This window comes from Schistocerca gregaria, chromosome X (assembly GCF_023897955.1).
Source record: "Schistocerca gregaria isolate iqSchGreg1 chromosome X, iqSchGreg1.2, whole genome shotgun sequence".
Classification (NCBI taxonomy): Eukaryota; Metazoa; Arthropoda; class Insecta; order Orthoptera; family Acrididae; genus Schistocerca; species Schistocerca gregaria.
In genome coordinates, this window is record NC_064931.1 from 185,150,702 (window position 1) to 185,166,345 (window position 15,644).

The following is a 15,644-nucleotide window of genomic DNA, read 5'->3' on the forward strand; positions in this document are numbered from 1 at the left end:
GTCCGTGGACAATCCTCGCTGGCTCAGACAGGTTGAGCGACAGCGACCGTGGACTGTAAATATATGGTGCGGAATCATTGGCGACCACCTCATTGGTCCTCACTTCATTGCAGGGGCCCAAACAGCTGCAACATACATCGCGTTTCTACAGAATGATCTGCTCAAAAATGTCCCACTGGAAACGCGTCGACGTATCTGGTATCAGTATGATGGTGCACCTGCACATTCCGCAATTAACACTAGGCTGACCCTTGACAGGATGTTCGACGGGCGTTTCATAGGACGTGGAGGACGCATTAATTGGCCAGCCCGTTCTCCTGATCTTACATCTCTGGACTTCTTTCTGTGTGGTACGTTAAAGGAGTATGTGTACCGTGATGTGCCTACAACCCCAGAGGATATGAAACAACGTATTGTGGCAGCCTGCGGCGACATTACACCAGATGTACTGCGGCGTGTACGACATTCATTACGCCAGAGATTGCAATTGTGTGCAGCAAATGATGGCCACCACATTGAACATCTATTGGCCTGACATGTCGGGACACAATCTACTCCACTCCGTAAATGAAAACGGAAACCACGCGTGTACCTCACCCCTCGTGGTAATGTACATGTGCGGCAGTGAAAAATACCAATAAAAAGGTGTTAGCATGTGGACGTAATGTGGTGTTCCAGTCTCTTCTGTACCTAAGGTCCATCACCATTCCCTTTGGATCCGTACGTAATTCGGTGCTCTCCGATACACACGATCGAACAGCGGAGGAGTGGTATTCAAGCGTCAACTTTAGGTTACAATATCTCCGGATGTAATTAACATTTTACAATGCAACAAACGGCACTGATTACGTATTTGTTTACATGTTCAGATGTGCTAACAAAACTAACGGGGTTCCATTTAAAAAACGTAGGTTTGTGTTAAAAAACATACTTCCGTGCATTTTTTATCGTTTGTATTAACCAATTACACTAGCCCCTCTCCTCACGTTCGGTCTGTGGAATCGATTAGTCAGTATTTGATGTGGTTTACGAAATATATCCAGCGGTAATGTTAGGTGACTAACCCTGTATATGTAGCAGATGCACATGTAGAAGCGATGTTATACGGTATTAACGTGATGTCTCCTTGGAGTGACTAAATGTTTGACTGGTTTTCTTATAAAATCTCATTGACCACCATTTAGGATTAATATGCATCTCGTCCAGGAGGATTCCGGTTGTTTTGGATGCCAAAAATGACAGCGCAGTAGATTCTGGGAGTACGTTCATACACATACATCTCCAGCGATGACAGGCATGGCGACCTCGCGCTGCTTTGACGAACTGCCTCCAATCCTTACTGTTTTTGGGCACGGTTCCTCCAGGTGTATTCATCCACAGGGTTGCCAGGTCCTTCGCCAGGTCGTCCATCGAACGCTGCCTTGGTCGTCCTTTGGGCCTCCGGAGCTTGGTTTCCTCTGAAATACTTTGTTCACCTGTCTTTCTTCTGGCGTGTGGGCTACTTAGCCAGTCGGCTGCTGTGGCCGAGCGGTGCTAGGCGCTTCTGTCCGGAACCGCGCTGCTGCTACGGTTGCAAGATCGAATCCTGCCTCGAGCATGGATGTGTATGATGTCCTTAGGTTAGTTAGGTTTAAGTAGTTCTAAGTCTAGGGGACTGATGACCGCAGATGTTGAGTCCCATAAGGCATTTGAACAATTCGAGCTATTTGGACCGGTCACTGTATTCTTTTGCTCTTCAGCTCCTATAGGATCGTTGGTTGTTGCATAAAGAGGTAGATTCCTTCATTCTTCCGCCTCCTCCATTGTACTTTATCTAATATGGGTGACATATCTTCCTATTATTCTTCTTGCAGATGTTAATAGTTTTTCCTTTTCTCAGTCAGTCACGATCCAGATACCTGCGCCGTACGTGCTTGCTGGACGTTGTATATTCTCATCTTAGTATTCGCTGTTATTGATTATGAGTTGAACGTCTCCCTTAGGGAATACATGCATTTCATTTTCACTGCAGTTCTTCCCCTGATGTCCATTACTATGCTGTTGTCACTGGTAAAATAATATCCCCAGTATTTAAACTGATGAACTTTCTTGGAGCTTATACCATCTATCTTAAGAAATTCTTGGTGCTCTTATCGTCTTCCTAATTCCATGGACTCCGTTTTGTGTATATTAACTTTGGGCCCAACGTCCTGTGCGTAGTTGTCCATTTACATTTCTTTCAATTCATGGTTCACTTAGTAGTACTGTATTATCTTCATATTCGAGACACCTGAAATTACCATTCATCTCTACTCCACTCCACTCCTGTCGTCTACTTTCCCTTATTCCTTTCCCTAAGAATACATTGAATAAAACAGAGGAGAGCATCCCTTTGCTTGAGACCAGTCTCGAACTGGAACGTTTCTGACGTGACTCCTCGAAAACGCACTGCTGTCCTTGACCCATCTGTACACGTCTACACCATTCTCTACATCTACATATACATCTACATACGTACTACGCAATCCACCATACGGTGCGTGACGGAGGGTACGTCGTACCACAACTAGCCATCATCTCTCCCTGTTCCACTCCCAAACAGAACGAGGAAAAAATGACTGCCCATATGCCTCTGTACGAGCCCTAATCTCTCTCATCTTATCTTTGTGGTCTTTCCGCGAAATAACAGTTGGCGGCAGTGAAATTGTACTGCAGTCAGTCTCAAATGCTGGTTCTCTAAATTTCCTCAGTAGCGATTCACGAAAAGAACGCCTCCTTTCCTCTAGAGACTCCCACCCGAGTTCCTGAAGCATTACCGTAACACTCGCGTAATGATAAAACCTACCAGTAACAAATCTAGCAGCCCGCCTCTGAATTGCTTCTATGGCCTCCCTCAATCCGACCTGATAGGGATACCAAACGCTCGAGCAATATTCAAGAATAGGTCGTATTAGTGTTTTATAAGCGATCTCCCTTATAGATGAACCACATCTTCGGAAAATTCTACCAATAAACCGAAGACGACTTTCCGCCTTCCCCACAACTGCCATTACATGCTTGTCCCACTTCATATCGCTCTGCAATGTTACGCCCAAATATGTAATCAACATGACAGTGTCAAGCGCTACACTACTAATGGAGTATTCAAACATTGCTGGATTCTTTTTCCTATTCATCTGCATTAATTTACATTTATCTATATTTAGAGATAGCTGCCATTCTTTACACCAATCACAAGTCCTGTCCAAGTCATCTTGTATCCTTCTACAGTCACTCAACGACGACACCTTCCCGTAGTCCGCAGCTCGTGGTCGTTCGGTAGCGTACTCGCTTCCCGCGCTCGGGTTCGATTCCCGGTGGGGTCAGGGATTTTCTCTGCCTCGTGATGACTGGGTGTTGTGTGATGTCCTTAGGTTAGTTAGGTTTAAGTAGTCCTAAGTTCTAGGGGACTGATGACTTCAGAAGTTAAGTCCCATAGTGCTCAGAGCCATTTGAACCATTCTGAACCTTCCCGTACACCACAGCATCATCAGCAAACAGCCGCACATTGCTATCCACCCTATCCAAAAGATCATTTATGTAGATAGAAAACAACAGTGGACTTACCACACTTCCCTGGGACACTCCAGATGATACCCTCACCTCCGATGAACACAGCTCACTAGCTTCTCAGGATAAAAAATGGTTCAAATGGTTCTAAGCACTATGGGACTTCTGACATCTGAGGTCATCAGACTTAGAACTACGTAAACCTATCCAACCAAAGGACATCACACACATCCATGCCCGAGGCAAGATTCGAACCTGAGACTGTAGCAGCTGCGCGGTTCCGGACTGAAGCTCCTAGAACCGCTCGGCCACAGCGGCCGGCGATTCTTAGGGATTCTAAAGTCAGACAGAGCATTGTATGGGCTATTCCTGTGGATGCTATCATACCAATTTGGAAATCGACGAACAGACTGTAGATACCATATTCTGTGAGTACCCGTATTATTTTGTCCAACTCTTGTAGCTCGTATGAGCCATCTTCTTGAGGTATACCACTGGTAGCAGTTACTTCTGTAAAATATCTGGGAGTATGCGTGCGGAACGATTTGAAGTGGAATGATCACATAAAATTGTTGGTAAGGCGGGTAAAATTAGAGAGATTCGAGCACGCACGGAGGCTTTCAGACAGTCGTTCTTCCCGCGAACCATACGCGACTGGAACAGAAAAGGAAGGTAATGAGAGTGGCACGTAAAGTGCCCTCTGCCACACACCGTTGGGTGGCTTGCGGAGTATAAATGTAGATGTAGACGTAGATGTTTTGTTTTATTATTCTAATGTTATTGCAGCCACGTGCGAAGAAATAATTAGAATGACATCCATTAGTAATTGGACATAATGAAATATGAAGTGACGTAAGTGGTAAATTCCGAATCACGGCGGGGACAACGCAAGGGGGAGCGGGAGCTCGCGAGCAGGGAGTCGGCGCGGAGCGGCGCGGCGTCGGTGGGCCGTGGTGCGCCTGCGCGCACGCCCCTGTCGCCATTGTGCTGTGACGAGAGAACGCCATGGCACACCCTTTTCCCAAGCCGGAGCGCGGGCGCGGTGCGTGTGACCGGCCTTGTTTTGCAGTCTCATTTAAATGCTTTAATCCTATTTTACACGCACCGTTTGTCGTTTCCCATGCCACCTGAAAGAGACTAGCGCTAGTTTGTATACGTGGGCGTCGCCTGACTTTGGATGCCTCAGCGTATTCTCGTAAATTGGAGGATGTGTGAATTAGGAACGCCATTCTACTCGTGAAAATGTAACATCCGCCCTCTCTCACAGAAGTAATTAACGCACTGAGTCGACGAAGAACGTAGTGCTTTATGTGTTTGCTGTATGAGTTGCCGATTTGTAGGGTTGGCCGTGGCTTGTGTCAATTGGAGCGGGACGAATTAATACACTGGGAGCCCGTGTTACCAGCCTGCTGTCGTCCGACCGACACTTGAGTTGTTCGTTAGTTTAGAGACAGACAGACAGACCGACAGACAGAGAGAGAGAGAGAGAGAGAGAGAGAGAGAGAGAGAGAGAGAGGAAATTAAAAATCTAATGAGAATAATATGCTCGGAGTCTCTTCACAAAATTTCATTGTGAAATATACCTTGCCTTTGCATCTAGCTTGCAAGTTACTAAAAAGTAAATACATGGCGGGGTGGGTGCATTTTCATACCACTCAAGACCTTTTTATGGACGAAGTACAGTTCCTACTTTACGGAATATCTTAACTTTACGATTGCAGGCACTTGGAAATAGCATACCATAAATCATACAATGTGAAAAGTATTTAAACCGACAAAGTCTGGGAGGTTGTAGGGGACATCTAAACAAATATTTTTTCCTAATGTCATTTTTTTCTATGAGGATTATTTAAACCGGTGGAGGCCGTATTACGATCTTCAGTTGTACGCAGCTGCTGTCCACCAGTGTAGTAGTGCATTGTCTCTTTACTAATGGAGCGATACACCTGGAGTGAGTACATTGATATGGTTGGTGCGTACTACGTAGCGCACCACAACGGACGAGCTGCACAGCGTTTTTATCAGCTCCCCGCTCCCTACAAGACAACGCATGTGATTCCAACATGGCGGGGCGCCGGCACTTTTCAGTTGTCGTGTGCCCCGATTCCTGGGCCGACGGTTGCCAGAAACGTGGATTGGCAGAGGTGGTCCTGTACCATGGCCTGCTAGATCCCCAGATATGCCGCCTATGGACTTTTTGTGTGGGGAGAGATGCGCAATCTTGTTTACGCAATTCCTGTTGCATCGGAAGAGGATCTGGTTGCCCGGATAGTAGCAGGAGCAATTCAGGATACTCCTTGGGTTTTTGCCCGTGTCAGAACATGATCCTACGGTGTAACCTTTGTTTACGCGTCAATGGAGGCATATTTGAAAATCTACGGTAATTGAAATTGGATTGTGTTAATGTGTTGTCTCTTGGTCATAAAAAACTGGAAAAGTGTTTGTTGGTTTAATTAATTTGTCGCCAGAGAAGTCTTCCTCTATCGGTTTAACTACTCCTCATACGAATAAATGACATTAGGGAAAAATATTTGTTTTGATGTCCCCTACAACGTCCCAGAGTTTGTTGGTTTAAGTACTTTTCACCCTGTATATTGGCTGATCATCCTGTATGTAAAGCATCAATTGGTCAAACTGAAATGACTACGGTTTTGTTCAATACACGAAAAGATTCTTGTGTTTTTTATGATCATGGCAGTAACTTTTTAACGTAAGTCGCTCACTGCATAAAATAGGACAGCCAGAATTGACCATTATGATGTAATCAGCACAGTCATGTTTCTGGGATGTATGTAAGCTGAATATACGTTATGCATATTTCATTTAAGTCTACTGCTTTTCACTCCTTAAGAATTTTGTCCTAATACATATTTAACTGTAAATAACTTTGTAATGAAGTTTATTCATTGAAAAAAGTGTTTTCATATTTGTTATCTGTTTCAGGCCACAGCAGCCGAAGTCAACAGTTTCCGAGTATGACAGTGGGTTACCAGCCATCAAAAAGCGACGTAAATCTGGAATAAAATAAATGATCGATGAACAGAAAAGAAAAGAAAAAAAATGTGTGAAACATTCCTGAACCACGTGAGCAGTTGCTCTGTGCGGCAAATCTCGGTACATAACTGAGAAAGAAAAATTGCTCATCTGCTTTGAGGCAGATGTAATGAAACCTTATTCTCCTACCACTATGCAGTAGTGCACTGCATATATTTACCGTAGTTACACTCATAGTCGCGAACAAAATTTAAAGATAATTCATTCTATAACACTTTCCCATAATCCATGACGTCAGACGAGGTCCTTTCATGTAAAAGGAAACGTACACGCAGAGTTTTCTTATTTCATGAGTATGTTGTGTCTGAGGGGCCAAAATAATGCTACCGTGATAATTGCATAAGCATAAACCAACCCTCCCGGATAGCCGTGCGTCTTGCAGTGCCGCTTCCGGAACGGGAAGGTGCACCGACCCCGGATCTAATCTGCCCGGCGGATTGGCGACGAACATCGGTGTGGTTTCTAGGCGGTTTCCCCACATCTCACGAGGTAAATATTGGGCAGGTACCCAGGCCCAGCCTCAGTTACATGATTAGCAAACATTTAGAAAAACACTCGCATTCCTTCGTATATATAACGCTGCACGCAGACTCGATACATCCTCTGAGGGATAACAGGGTGTCGACAGGAACGGTACCTTGACACCCTGTAAATTAACCATACCAATTCCATAGTAAGCATTCAGAATCTGTTTAGGTGCGGGACAAAGACCGAGAAAGACAAGAAAAAGAAAAATTTCGTAAGTATAAACGTGTTGGTATAATTACTCTTTTTAAAAAACTAGTCCAACTATTATTAATGTCTTCACAGAAAGTGGGGTTCGGAGGCTTGACTGCTCTGTAAAGTAGGATAGATGTCGATCTGTGGCATCTCTGCAGAAAGAGCACACTCTGATGCACGCACAAGTGTTACGGAGCACACCGTTCATCGTAAATTGTTGAACATGCAGCTCTGTAGCAGACCATCCCTACGGGTTGACACGTTGACTCAGCGTCGTCGTCAATTACGATTCCATTGAGCATGGGTCCATCGGGATTCGACCTTCGATAAATGCAAATGTATCGGCTGTTCGGGGGAATCACATTTTTGCGACACTAGCTCGATGGTTGTCTCCACAAACGCCCTCATCGAGGTGAACGGCGGCTCTAAACGTGCAGTGCGTCACGGGCGCAGGCTGGTGGGAGCAGTATTATGCTGTGGGAAACATTCTCGTGTGCGTTCGTATTAACTACGGTAGTAATCGACAACCTCCGTCCCTTCACGCTCTATCCTTTATCGTGGCACTGTGTGGTCAGACAATAGTGTACACCGTCTCATCCGTATTGCAAAAAGCCGTTGCTTCTAAACTTCAAGAGAAAAATTATTTATTTTAATGTACAGTTGTTTTCTGCAGGATCCTACTCACCAGAATAAAGACTATTTGTAGATACTCCTTTAAGAGCCCCTCGGCACAGCATTCGGTAGGCGGGTAAGGTTCTCCTCCTAAACAAAATCATAGTTAAATATGTGGATGTCGTGCTAATGTAAAAAAGACGTAGGCTACGCTTACGTCCCACCGTGATGGTAGGATGCTCTACCTGGAAGGGGTAGTGCCGTCGGAGACAACAGTTTTATTTTTCGAAGATACACATATCCATATAGATGAGCAATTTTTTAAACTAATTTCAGTAATCGTGTGATCTCGGAAGCAATAAATGATTATAAAGTTCATCAAGCTGTACAGTCATATCTTAACACAGTAATAAAGAAAATAAAACAGGATTTCTTAACCTAGTCTCCAAAATGTTCTTCCTGCTAAAATGTTCTTCCTGCTAAAATGTTCTTCCTGCTAAAATGTAGTTCAGTGAAGAGCAAATTTCCACTTGACGACTAGTAAATAGGATACATATACAAAAATTATAAAATGATAGCATAGGGGATACATCAGTTGTCACTATACAAGCCTAAAACATGCAGAAACAAAAGCACAGTAAAATGGAAAAGTAGTAGTGTTTGGAAGTTCGTTAGAAACCAGAAAGACAAATGTCCTCTAGCAAAGTAGTTTCAAATACTGCAACCTTTAACGATCGATGATTTTCGCTTGGTTCTCAGCACTACTGTTGGAAGTGTTATGTACTGCTTCAAAGGGGAGAAACTGATCGCCCAGGAGACATTGCTCAAACTGGAGAACTATTAAAGTTATAACTGAGGTATTTCACAAGCAATTATCTGCCTGATTTGTCACCGAATCATGTGTTTCAGAATCTTGGTATAGGAAAGTAAATAGTTGGTATAGGGGCAGTTGCAAGTGTCTACCGTGTCCATCTCACTTCTCAGTATGTCGAAAATTGATAACACATCAATATTTGGAGGCATTTAAGCGTAAAGTAATAGTAGCCCGAGAGGTCGGTTGGTGAGTTCGCGTAACGACCTCACATGTGGGCTGTGCAGCAAGCAATGTGGAGTACAATATTGTGTGAACTGGTGTAGGCCATATGCGATGTAGCTATGGCTCTGACCCAAAAGTTGAATTACCGATTTTAAACGCACTGATACTCGCGCAATGGTAGCAACTGCTGGCAGAGTGACTAAATCGTACTAGCATCGATGACCTCTGTACTCCAGTGTGTTTCGTGCAAGGATATTATCTGTTGGCGTCTAATGACGAGGTACTTCACTCGCGGCAAATACATTGCCATCCGGTGTGAATCGAAATCATTGAAACATTAATGCCGTAGCACAGTGGAAAAGACAATGAAGAGCAACGATCAAATCCTTGTTCCACTTTTTTCAGTGGCTTCCGTAAAACATTTCAGTCGAATGCGGAAATGGTTCCTTCAAAAAGGACACAAATGGTGCAGAAAATATTCGAGGGCAATGAGAAAATTCCATAGCCTGGCAGTGAAACAATGTGTTTTTTTTTCTGGTCTTAAGTCCAAAGACTGCTTTGATGCGGCTCTCCATGCTACTCTATCCTGTGCACGCCTCTTCATCTCCCAGTACCTAGTGCAACCTACATTCCTCTGAATCGGCTTACTGTATTCATCTCTTAGCCTCCCTCTACGATTTTTACCCCACATGCTTCCCTCCAGTAATAAATTGGTGATCCCTTGATGCCTCAATGTGTCCTGCCAACCGATTCCTTCTTTTAATCACGTTGTACCACAAGTTTATCGTTTCCCTAATTCTATTCAGTACCTCTTCACTAGTTACGTGATCCATCCGCCTAATCTTCAGCATTCTACTGTAGCACCACATTTCAAAAGCTTCTGTTCTCTTCGTGTCAACTATTTATCGCCCAAGTTTCACTTCCATACACGGCTAAACTCCATACTGACACTTAAATCTATACTCGGTGTTAACAAATGTCTCTTCAGAAATACTTTTGGGTCAAATGGCTCTCAGCACTATGGGACTTAACATCTGAGGTCATCTGTCCCGTAGACTTAGAACTACTTAAAACTAACGAGCCTAAGCACATCACACACATCCATGCCCGAGGCAGAATTCGAACCTGCGACCGTAGCAGCAGCGCGATTCCGGACTGAAGCGCCTAGAACCGCTCGGTCACACGGGCTGGCCAGAAATGCTTTTCTCGCCATTGCCAGTCTACATTTTATATCCTCCCTACTTCGACCATCGTCAGTATTTTCCTTCCCAAATAGCAAAACTCATTTACTACTTTAAGTGTCTCATTTCCTAATCTAAATCCCTCAGCATAACGTAGTTTAATTCGACTACATTCCATAATCAATTTTCTTTCGTGTTTATCATATATGCTCCTTTTAAGATACTGTCCATTCCGTTCAACTGCTCTTCAAAGTCTTTTGCTGTCTATGACAGAATTACAGTGTTATCAGCAAACCTCCAAGTTTTTATTTCTTCTCCCTGGACTTAAATTCCTACTCCAAATTTTTCTGATTTGATCCATCATAAATGGTTTTGAGAACCTTCGACTGTGAAAACAATAGGTTTGTTTATAAATAATTCTTCTGCTACCTGCCACGATTTTCTTTATTTACTTTACCCCTCAATTGTGATTGTACTACGGTACGGCCATCTGTATCGCTGAGGCATGCAAGCCTCCCCGCCAACGACAGGGTCCATGGTTCAATGAGGGGAGGGGGATTAATACTTTTTTTTTTTTTTTGGTGGTATAATCCCCTTTTAAAATCAGTGTGCACAGTAGACCGTTTCCATCACTGAAGAGTGATTTTTGAAGAAAGACAACATATTGTAAATAGAATAGATAACCGAAAAAATAGTTGTTCAGATGTTTCCATTTTACCATTGCCAAGGCATCTTTGTGGACAGGATATCGCCCTGGTAAAATAGTTTTTGATCTTTCGTTTGTTGACCAGATCGCATCCAGTTAATCCAAACTACTTGCGTTGTATTTGCCAGTAACTTGCATTACCACTTGAAAGGTATTCATAATAACAGTTGCATTAACGTCGTTGTAAACTCTGACCATAGTCCCTCCAAGAGATGAAAAGGACTTCGTCTATTTCAGGTATGGACGACGGCTGCCATAAAATGTTGTGTTATTTCCCACTGGGACTAGTATACCCACGCCTCATCTACAGTAACAGTTCTCCACAAAATTAGATAAATTCTTTTGAAACTGGCCTAAACATTGCTGAGAACTTCGTTTTCTCATTTGCTTTTCACCAGTATTTAATAAATGCGACACTCCTCTTGCACTTAGCATTGTCATAATTAGTTATTAATATAAACTTACCGTACTCTTTTTATATGGTTTGTCTGTGGCGTCGTTTGTTCCAGTCACCTTTAGTCGCCGATCGTTCAACACTTTACAGTGCACCTTCGCGATGGTTTCATCCATCGTTTCCGGATGGGTCATGCTTCGTGTGAATCCATCTCTAAGAAGGGGAGGAGACGACGCTGGGATCACAGATTTACTTCAAACTTCGTACAACTTTAATAGAATAGGCCATCAACACATAATGTGCAAGTATTAAGGTGCACTACTCTGGCAATTCCGAGAAAATCGCATGAGAAGTTTTATGCGTCTATTATCTAAGTGATGTATGTGCATAGGTGCTGGTCGTTATAGTTCATGGTGGTCAAATGGTAGTTTCCGAGTATCGTAAGACGAACATGCTCAGACCTTCATTTTTCTAGTATAAGGGAGACTTCTGTACATAAAAAAAATTGCACCTACACTATGCGTTCTTACTACATTAGCAACGTCTCACCACTACGCAGGCTAACTACCAAATAGGGTTTGCATATGTGTTTGCAGCTCGGAGCGAGGTGCAAAGTAGTTCAGGTAGCATACCAGATGGCGTGTGTGTGTGTGTGTGTGTGTGTGTGTGTGTGTGTGTGTGTGTGTGTGTGTGTGTGTGGTCTTCAGTCCTGAGACTGGTTTGATGCAGCTCTCCATGCTACTCTATCCTGTGCAAGCTTCTTCATCTCCCAGTACCTACTGCAACCTACATCCTTCTGAATCTGTTTAGTGTATTCATCTCTTGGTCTCCCACTACGATTTTTACCCTCCACGCTGCCCTACAATACTAAATTGGTGATCCCTTGATGCCTCAACACATGTCCTACCAACCGATTCCTTCTTCTAATCAAGTTGTGCCACAAACTTCTCTGCTCCCCAATCCTATTCAATACTTCCTCATTAGTTATGTGATCTACCCATCTAATCTTCAGCATTCTTCTGTAGCACCACATTTCTAAAGCTTCTATTCTCTTCTTGTCCAAACTATTTATCGTCCATGTTTCACTTCCATACAGGGCTACACTCCATACAAATACTTTCAGAAATTACTTCCTGACACTTAAATCTATACTCGATGTCAACTAATTTCTCTTCTTCAGAAATGCTTTCCTTGCCATTGCCAGTCTACATTTTATATCCTCTCTACTTCATGTTCATCTTATACCCTCCTTGCAAGACACTGTCCATTCCGTTCAACTGGTCTTCCAATTCCTTCGCTGTCTCTGACATAATTACAATGTCATCGGCGAACCTCAAAGTTTTTATTTCTTCTCCATGGATTTTAATACCTACTCCGAATTTTTCTTTTGTTTCCTTCACTGCTTGGTCAATATATATATTGAATAGCATCGGGGAGAGACTACAACCCTGTCTCACTCCCTTCTCAACCTCTGCTTCCCTTTCATACCCCTCGACTCTTATAACTGCCATCTGGTTTCTGTACAAATTGTAAATAGCCTTTCGCTCCCTGTATTTTACCCCTGCCACCTTCAGAATTTGAAAGAGCGTATTCCAGTCAACATTGTCAAAAGCTTACTCTAAGTCTACAAATGCTAGAAATATAGGCCTGCCTTTTCTTAATCTAGCTTTTAAGATAAGTAAGCTTTCAAATAATATGAAATTCACTAAAATTTAATGCAAATACACGTGGTTTATTTTAATTATATTACCTCTAAAATGTCATAAAAGTTAAATTATATGACCAGTGGTGAAAAAAATATTGATTAAACTTTAACTTCCAGCCAGAGTCGAACCGTCGCCTCATACATGTTCGTAGTCGGTTGCTCGAATGCTAACCACTTGACCACGATGAAGTCTAGCGTCGGCCCCCTTCGCACAGACACATCAGTTACATAATGGACGCCTAAAACTTATCTTGCATTTTTCTTGGAATTGCCAGTGTAGTGCACCTTGCTACTTGCACATTATGTTGTTTTAATGGCGTACTTAAGGTCTACAAAGTGTGGAGTAAATCTGTGATCCCAACTTCGTGGCTTCCCTTTGTAAGAGAACCATGACCACATATAAATTCAGTCAGCATTGAACATCGAAGCTCGGATTTATTACAAACCAGTACAAATGTTGGATGAATTTCCATTGGCAATGCACCGTCCAAAATATAAAATTGTTTTTCAGCACTGTATTCCCCTTAATCCATTTCAACGTAACACAGACATCACGACTATTGTAAACATCGATATAAACAAGGCTCTGCAGATCACGTTACCACTGAAATTACTCGACTTTGCAACTTACATCATCATAACAATAACTGAATGTCATTGATATCGGCGCCATCTCTATTAGACGAGAAACTTGCATTGATGCAGTAATCGTAACAAAAGGTTTTAGGACTACACGAGTTTCTCAGTGGGTGCTCCTGACAGTACTTCAGTGATCTGACGCCGCAGGTTTAGCGTCAACATCCGAGACATGAATGGCACAAAACTTTCGTTCGGTAAGTCCTTTGGATTTGAAGTGTCGATTATAACCAAAACCAGCTGAGAGAATAATAGCTAGTGCTGGAGTAAACCTAACACTAGCTGCAGAACTACATTGACAAAGAAACAGGCAAGCAGGGCACGATCATACGAAAAAGTTGTTATGTAGCGACTGTTGCAAGATTGAACTCCAGGATAGTAGCTATATAACCACAAGTGTAAATGCCTAGTAGATGTCGCAGACTAATATGGTAAGGAATGAGGAGTTTCTCTGCAGAAGCGGCGAGGAAAAATATACGGGAAACACTGACAGGAAGGAGGGATAGGATGAGAAAATATCTGTTAAGACATCAGGGAAAACTTCCATGGTGCTAGAGGGGGCTCTACAGGTATTGACCACGAAATTACCTCATGGGAAATGGTAATTTTTTTACAGAACCATCAGTGGTATGACCGTATACAGTATGACACGCCAATTTAAACATACCTTGAGAACGTAGTTCTCGATTTTCTTTTACGTGAAAACAAATTTGGTTTTACTACGCTAAAAACCATGGCTGTTGGATGACTGACGAAGTTCTCCACGAGTATGCAAGTGTTACGAAAATTTGTTGCCATTGGCATCTCAATTTTAAGGGAGGATCACAAACCTTTGGTTTGCATGTGAATGGTTAGCAACTATTGATTGGCATCACCGATCTTTGTAAGTAATATGGCATTATGATGGATGGTTAATTCAAACCAGGTCAGCTGAAAGTGAGACCTGCAGATGGCTTAGCCACGGATATGCAGTAGAAATTTTGTGTTAAAAAGCTACAATGCAGAGCCTTGCGTAACGCTGTGCGGTCATAGGCTGTGACTAGAAACGTGCATGCACAGAAATGAGGGAGGACCTCCCTATCGTCAAAATTCACCAAAAGTATCGAGAAGATGAAACCATACAGCACTATGAAATCTCTCGTGGAATAATTTTGTGGGGAACTCTTTACATAGAAGGAAAGCATTGACTGCAAAAAAGTGAGCAGTAAGAATGATACGTGATGCGCAGCTGCGGTCATCATGGAGGTACCGTTTAAAGGAGTTCAGGCTTGTAACTGCACCATCACAATAAATGTATTCAATAATGAAATTCGCCCTAAATACTCCGCCACAACTTGAGGAGACAGTAATGTACATATCTACAACACTAGAGGAAAAAATGATATTTATTACCCATTGCTAAAGCTCTCAGTGGCTCAGAAGGGAGCTCAATATGTAGCAGCAAAATATTTTGATCATTTTAATGCCCTGAGGCTGCAAATGCACATAGTCCACTCTAGTGAATACTCCCTACTGGTGGTTTGCCCTGTGTACATTTGCAGTCTCAGGACTGATTAAAAGCGCCAAAAAAGCGACGTTAACAGGGGTCAACTGCAGTGGCCAACGGCAACGCAGCATTAAAAAATGATAATCTGTGAGAAAAATGTGGTTCTTAATTGTAATTGCAGGAGTAGGGCTAAAAATGTATTTTTATTAATGTTTACACATGTCACGTATATATATATATATATATATCCTGTAAGCTGACTGGTCCCAAATAATTCCAGGAAAAGAATCATTCAGATGACATATGGAACCTGTAACTAAGAGACGATATGTGACAAAAGTCATGGGATACCTCCTAATATCGTATCAGACCTCCTTTTGCATGGCGTGGTGCATGAACTCGATGTGGCATGGACTCAACAAGTCGTTGAAAGTCACTCGCAGAAACATTGAGCCATGCTGCCTCTATAGCCGACCGTAGCTGCGCTAGTGTTGCAGTGCAGGTCTTTTTTTTTTTTTTTTTATTTGCACGAACTGACCCAGAGATGTTCGATGCGATTCATGTCGGGCAATCTGGGTGGCCAAAC

At 42.8% G+C, this 15,644-nt stretch overlaps 1 protein-coding gene across 1 annotated transcript in view; it reads left to right on the plus strand.

The window, feature by feature from the left end:
• The window catches only part of LOC126298713 (probable ATP-dependent RNA helicase DDX31), a 255,676-nt gene extending 247,333 nt beyond the window's left edge, over positions 1–8,343 (plus strand). The window contains exon 12 of the mRNA XM_049990136.1: positions 6,472–8,343. Within this exon, the coding sequence (XP_049846093.1) occupies positions 6,472–6,556 (85 nt within the window). The 3' untranslated portion in view covers positions 6,557–8,343. The remainder of the gene's footprint in view (positions 1–6,471) is intronic.
• Positions 8,344–15,644: the final 7,301 nt, after the last annotated feature.